This window comes from Zea mays, chromosome 1, assembly GCF_902167145.1.
Source record: "Zea mays cultivar B73 chromosome 1, Zm-B73-REFERENCE-NAM-5.0, whole genome shotgun sequence".
Classification (NCBI taxonomy): Eukaryota; Viridiplantae; Streptophyta; class Magnoliopsida; order Poales; family Poaceae; genus Zea; species Zea mays.
This window is the reverse complement of record NC_050096.1, coordinates 25,336,535-25,343,544: the sequence shown is the minus strand read 5'-3', so window position 1 is coordinate 25,343,544 and position 7,010 is coordinate 25,336,535. Positions and strand designations below refer to the sequence as shown.

At 38.5% G+C, this 7,010-nt stretch overlaps 1 protein-coding gene and 1 long non-coding RNA gene across 2 annotated transcripts; both read right to left on the bottom strand.

Moving 5' to 3' along the window:
- Positions 1-849: 849 nt before the first annotated feature.
- On the bottom strand, positions 850-2,430 carry LOC103632610 (uncharacterized). Its single transcript, XR_556062.3, has 2 exons — positions 1,658-2,430; positions 850-1,191 (listed from the first exon to the last, which is right to left on the bottom strand). It is a non-coding gene; the product is annotated as an uncharacterized lncRNA (long non-coding RNA).
- Positions 2,431-5,627: 3,197 nt separating this feature from the next.
- Positions 5,628-6,647, bottom strand: LOC118473052 (SUPPRESSOR OF GAMMA RESPONSE 1-like). The gene is made up of 3 exons (XM_035961329.1): positions 6,324-6,647; positions 5,901-6,232; positions 5,628-5,657 (listed from the first exon to the last, which is right to left on the bottom strand). The coding sequence occupies exons 1-3, from the start codon at positions 6,601-6,603 to the stop codon at positions 5,628-5,630; spliced, it is 642 nt and encodes a 213-aa protein (XP_035817222.1). The 5' UTR covers positions 6,604-6,647.
- Between the last annotated feature and the right edge of the window lie 363 nt (positions 6,648-7,010).

Sequence of the window (7,010 nt, the reverse complement as noted above, 5' to 3'; positions counted from 1 at the left end):
GGAGTGGAGCGGCAGCGACGGTGACAGCGACGAGGACGATGGTAGCAGTGGCGACGACGGCAGCAAGGGCAACGGTGAGGGCGACAGTCGTGTGCAAGCAAAAAACTTTGGTCTAAACAAAGTTTTCTTGACCCAAAAATATTGTGGTATTGATAAAACCATAATTTAAAATACAAAGTTTTTATATGTGCTTCCGAACGGGTTTTAGTCTAGAATAACATGGTATACTCAAATATCACGACATTGTCTTGAACTAAGAAAATACTGTTTCCAAACAGATCCTAAATTGTCGTCCCTCCGCAGCGGAACAGGAAGCGCAGCCGCCCCCTCCTTGCTCCGGAAGTCGCACGCATCAGATCAGATTAGAGATGGTACGGGAATTCCCAATCGGAGAATGACTCCCCATCCCCGTTCCTACAGTGAATCTGCCTCATTAGTAAATACGATATTTAAAGGTAAATTAAAACGATTATATTAAATCAGTATAAATTTAACAAGCAAGATTTAAAAATACAAGAAACGTCTTCTTTAGAGTATACTTTACTATTATATATTCTAGGACTAGGTCAGTGCCCGTGCGTTGCAACGGAGCCACTACATTACATCCTTCAAGTATAAGGGATTTGCCACTTGCAACGAGCTCCAATGTCTAGGAACAATTTAGAAGAGGTAAAAATTAGAAAGCGGAGTCCTTCAAAAGGGCGAGGCGAGGCGGAGCGCCGAGCGGCCTCGTGAACGCCCGCTCCTCCTTGAGACAACAACAAAGAAGGTTGATTTATGAGCAAACAAGTACACATAAATAACAAACTCTTTTTAAGTGTGCTATATAGATCTGGAAGTATGATATGTAATAATAATGACGATGACGATGATATCTTGATATAGAAAAATCCTCATTAAAGGTTCCATAAGAGCATGACTAAACCAAATATAGCAACAATATCAGGTTTTTATGTATTTCATGGAATCGGCTATCCTGTGATAAACATACTACAACAAACAATTATAGCTAAATGCCTCTTTCCGTACAAAAATGAGTTGTTCTAAAACGAATAAAAACAAAAACCAAACATGTTGGTTTCTATCTCCAAGAATAGAAGTAGCTGGAAACCCATTCATACACGACCAGGTTTCCAATGAATCAGCGCCACCTCTTGGTTTCCACAAACACAAGCATCAAATTAGCTACAACTGAAAAGAAAATAGAAAATTAGTACATATATATAAAATGTTGGAACATTGATTCATTGATTGAATCGCAGAATAAAAACTGATGGTCCATCAGGTGGCTTCAGAGATCAGAACAAGCAATAGCAAAAGATTATGCTACGTCCACACTAATTGTTTCATTTTATGAAAATAAACAAAAAGCTCAATTGTTTCAACCTGTGGGGAGTGAAAATAAAATCTTGTGTTAGTCACACATTACTGGCAAGATGTTAAGGCATGGGCAAGCATTGTTAAAGCTAACTGGATCTCTAAAATCAGCAAGCGCACAACAACACAGAGACTACATGATCGCCTATTCACCGGCCCTTGGAAATGCAAGGCTAGAAATTCCCAACCTATGTGACGTATGGATGTTCACCGTCAGTGTCACTGCATGAATATGATCTAAGCTGGTTAAGAGTCACAAGACAATGGTTGCATTTTTTACCTGAGACGATGCATCGCTAACACCGTTGAGGAAATGATACTGCGGATTTATCGCCAGGCAAAACGCCGTGTCAAGTGGGTGCATACAACTCTGGTTGTCCATGCAGCCAAGAGGGCTTCCATGGTGAGGCTGGCTGAGGTACGACAACGGAGCGCCTGAGGTCTCCAGCGAGAAATGTGGCGGACCACAAGACTGATGTACCTGATCACAAACAGGAACAAAATGTGAGCTAGGGCCCCTCGATCCATACCTGAAACCAAATGTAGTAACATGAAGCGAGCGATCATGTATGTGTGTCCTCACATCTTTAGGGAGGATGTTAGGCAGGCTATTTAAGTCCACCTGGATTCACGGTGGCCAGTTTCATGGACATAATTTAGAACACAAAGATGTCAAGATCAATTTGAAACAGAACACTACACAGCATCTGGCTGCTACTGCTTGCCGTGCCCACTAATACAAGTGCCAAAAAACACAACATAATGATGAGATTTAACTTAAATATCAGATAGTGCAGTCTCTTATTTAATAAAAAAATAGAAAGCACAATCTGTTTCAAGTATCATAACCACCTAGTGACAATCAGATTGATGAAATGGACATTAATAGTAGTGCGCCCAATAGTTCCTTAATCTATTTTTCAAGTGTGTAAATTTATATGTGTGTAACAGAAATTAAAGCAAGGTTCCCCATTGGAGTTTGTATATATATATCAAAAAGTATTGCACATTATAACTTGTTTACTCGTTAATAAGCCATAAGACAAAGAACTTGTGGACTAAGCTTGCTGTGGAGATCGATAGTCCACAAGCTATGTATCTAGACCGGTTAGCCGATCCACCCAATAGCACTTGTGTGCAAGTAATCCACTCAAAGTCAGATATATGTTGCAACAGGTGGCTACCAGATAGGAGCAACAGAAACTGAAGCAAAAAACACTAATGGCATGACATGCTCAACCAATGCACTATGAGTTTAAGGGAAATGTCCTAGAGATAGGTGGCCTAAAAAATTTATACATAGGTCACCAGTCTTCCCCAAATGGGAGATCCATCAAAGTAGCAGATCATGGGAACAATTCAAATGAATCAATGATGGAAAAAACTAGAGGGGTCAACTGTTCGAGATGCAGATCTAATTGGTTCAATGACCAAAAAATGGAAACCCAACAGGCAACAAGAGCTGCAGAAGATACCCCTAATTTATCTTCCAAAGTGCTAGAAGGGAAAGGTAATAATAACCGGCATGATAATTATGTTTTGCCATCACTTGAGTCGAGTTTGAAGAGGTCGAGATCATGTGGAGATGGTGCCAACAATAACACAATCAAAGGCGAACAATGGAATTGTGTATTAAGACGATCAAATCTGTTGACTCTTATAAGGTGCAAAACATGGTATCAGTGTCATTAGCGAGTTATGAAAGCAATAGTATGATACGTACTAATAATTACCACTTTTATTGCAACGTACCATACATCTGTGATTTCCAATCAAGGTGGGATGGGATTGGTAGGTAGCTGTTCGCCGCATGATAACAACTCGGAGGCTATGAAAAAAGATTCTATTTATAGCATGAAGTCAAATTCATATGCCGCACCAAATAAAACAAGGCTATGAAATCGTATTTTAATAATTAGCGAGTTGTTTCTAAAGATATCTAACATACATATTTAGTTGACACATCTGTTGGAGGTTCTTGGTACAGCCAAGAGCAAATTTACGTGCAGTGGAAAGAACTGAAATGTATGATACACAAAATCCTTAAATTTGAGCATTCTATGTCAGTTGTAACTCAAGTTTGGGACAACCTCAATATTGTTGTAAAATAAAAAAGATGCAAAAGTTGAGGCAAAATCTGCAGTATTTCGTTATTTGCAAGAAGGCCTCGTGAACATTTTTTCCTAATTAAAGTTGATAATTAACCTTAACAAATAGGTTTGATGCTGCCAACTTTTTCAAACAGATTATTTGTACCAAGCGTTGTCTTGCCAACTTTTTCAAACAGATTATTTTTACCAAGCGTTGTCTAATCATGATAGGTTTGATATAAACCATGTTTAGACTTCATAATGGATCAAAACAAAGAAAAATAAGCGACAAATTTTTTATTGCGCAATCTAGTGAATGTTCTCGATACAGAACATGATTATAATGGTAAATAACACGATATTACCATGACTAATCAAATTGATTTGGCCCATCTAGGGTTGAATTGTTTGGTCAAGATGGATTGTTTTCATATTCTGGATTGGTATGCATATTCACAAAAGAATCTATTTCTAATAAAAAAGCTTTTTGAAACCCAACTATTTACCTCATCCTAGTCTCCGAGCTGCGTATATATATATTCATGTTGATGTTTGGATTCCTTAATTTGAGCAACTGTAAATTTTCTCCCTACACAACAAGAATTAGGTAAGCATATCAATGAAGTGAACTAATAATTCACAAAAGAAATTTATTTCTAATAAAAAAGCTTTCCAAAACCCAACTATTTACCTTCCAGGTTCAAGTATGGATTCTCAAAATTTTTGAGAGAGCAAGTCCAACTCCAACCTTCTCAGCTTTAGACATCTAAATCCTCAAAAACCATATATTATCCATAACAATAATGGTGTTTCTAAACATGTGATCCACAGTTGGCAGATTTGCATAAACCCTAGATTAATCCTAACGGTACAAGCATTTCTAAGCATGGAATCCACCATTGGTAGATCATTTGCTGATCCTAACAAGCAAATTATCAGAAAGTTTGTTAGGATCAGAGCAATACAAAAATCAGCTAAAACACTACTTCTAAACACCCCGTCAGCTCCACGGTAAAAATGGAAGAAAGGACTTTGACATTCAGTCGTTTGCACATAGGTTTTTGTTTTCATCAAAAATCACTTTTTAGAAACAATATATCTAGCCTGTTGTCGGGATCAGATATCAGATGGTGTTGTAAGTTGGATATTAAGACAAGCTGAAAATCCCAACGGGCAAACCAAGTGCTATCAAAGGCGATTGTGTATTTACACAGACAATAAGCAACAAAACATAAACTATCTGAACATACCCATGAAGTTGTCTCCTTATGCGCTTCTCGATCTGCTTATCATGTTTGGTTACAGGAGCCCGAGTGAACAACTCCGCTTCCTGCTTCTCTTGCTCTTCTCTCTGTCGCATGTACCTCCCAAATTCCCTGCTTTCATCGCCCACTGTTTCCTTCCACTGTAAGTTCCAGAAAGATCATTTAACATGAAAATAAACAACACGTAACTTGCTTACTCTGTATCGAAGACAACCTACTAATAAATTCAGAGCAAAAGTTGAGCAAACCTCTTTAGGTCTGTCCGCATCATCATCGATTATCTCTTTAATATAAGGGTTTTCTATTGCCATTGGGCAAACATCATTTGACAGATTATAAGAGATCATGAAGAAATATTTGATTTCATAACAGCAAAAGAACATGTCATCTCAGAGCAGAGAGGTTAGTACCAGGAAATATTTGAAGTTCGTACATGTATATTTGTCATTTGCTTTATAGAATTCCTATAACTGAGCCTGCACACTTTGTACAGAGATAACATTTAATTTGGACACTTCAACAATGGAAGCATATATTTCAGTAATACTCCATGAAAGAGAAACAAAAATCGAATACAGTTGTTCCCCCATGTATTCTTAGTTTCGATATTGGACAATCTCATATAAACGCATTGTCATGAATTTTCCTTTTTGTCAATACCTACGTAGAGACTTGGCCTATGAAGACTCTTGAATGGTGCATTTACAGCTTCTAGCCTTCAGCTCGCCCTTGTCCTAGTCCAAGGTGAGAAGGGTCCAGATCAGCTTTCATAGGATGTGAATGGTCCAGTCCAGATCTTTTTGTCAAAGGTAATATTAAAATAGAAATGCATATTTTTACCATAATTTCTAAAAAACTTCAAAAAAAATGTTTTATTTGTTGCTGTATCATTTGCCTAACCAGATAACAGTACACATTGAAAATACTGAACGCGGAACGCCGCAATCAAGGCATAGATAAAAATGACAGTAAATCATATCCTTTTTCAGTACTGGTAATCAAACACATTTATTTGTGCGGTGGGATTGATCCATCATATTTCAACTGTCCTTTAGTAATGATAATTGACAAGTCAGAGGACGCAAGACTTGACTTGAAACTACAAGACAAATATTATAGGAATTTCTAAACTTATATATACAAATGGATATTGATAAGAAAGTAGTACCCATTCGGATTCAATATGAGTTTCCTTGGCCAATTCACACAGACTGTTCCGTGATGCAAGGAATATTTTCGACGCCACTATCTCTGACTCTGCCTTCACTGTGTTTTGTAAATGATACTGATGTAATCTCCAATCAGTTTCCTGAGATCTTTTATCACTCGGCATGTCTGCATACAGGGCAAACACTTCCTTGCAACCCATCAGTGTTCCATCCAGGATGATGGATATATGGCTTCCAATTTTCTTCCAGCAGTTATTTACATCATTCTCATTGATGTAGGGCTCAAAACTTCTATGGAAGAAGTATGATGCACGACCATCTTGCCTAACACCTGCAAGATTGCAGTTAAACTGTAAAAGGCATTGACATATAAGTAAATGATGCCAAAATAGGTGTGATGTTACTTCAATAAAATTAAATACCTGGTATATGTTGAGGATGAGTGCAAATAAATTCTCTAACATCATCAACAAATTTAATGAACTCGTTGATAAATGGATGGCGCTCAGCTAGAGCGTTCCCAACTTCTGCTGCTAGATGCCACAGAAGATCACTATCACTGGGATTAAATTCTACACCCCTTGGTAGACCTGGCCAACTCTGCGAGTGCAATGGTACAGACGTACAGTAAAGACAGTAAAACAAACTGTTAAGCTGCTCAATGTCATTCATTTTATTTAAAAAATGCGCACATTCACACATAACAGTATCATTCGTCGGAGTTCAAATCATATTACCTCAGAATATGTGGGTGCGGCACGATCCTGGGGCCCGGCACCTGTTGCTGCTATCGGTCGTCGCGGAAGAAGCCAAGCTCGGCCCAATGCCGCGGCGCCGGGGCCGGCGGGCCGGCCGGGAACAGCTCGCGGGTCACGAGCTGCTGCTGGTGGCGGCAAAGGAGTGGTAATACTATTTTTCATCATAAAATAACACAACATGAGTTGCAAGGTAACCTGATGCCTCAATAAAGGAACCGCTAAAACCCCATCAGGTGGATTAGCCTCAAAATTTGGCTGTGAAATATCCTGCCAATCACCAAATATGTCAAATGTGCTGAAGAAGAAAAAAGAAAGATAACACTAAAATCAAATGCGCGCTCTGTTAATTTT

What these genes read in the sequence shown, in the direction of transcription:
- LOC118473052 (XM_035961329.1), bottom strand. Translation starts at nt 6,603, where the DNA reads ATGTGTGAATGTGCGCATTTTTTAAATAAAATGAATGACATTGAGCAG. An exon ending in TCATCCTCAACATATACCAG is followed by an intron (nt 6,233 to 6,323) that starts GTATTTAATTTT and finishes GCAATCTTGCAG; the next exon opens with GTGTTAGGCAAGATGGTCGT. An exon ending in CTCATATTGAATCCGAATGG is followed by an intron (nt 5,658 to 5,900) that starts GTACTACTTTCT and finishes TTCCGCGTTCAG; the next exon opens with TATTTTCAATGTGTACTGTT.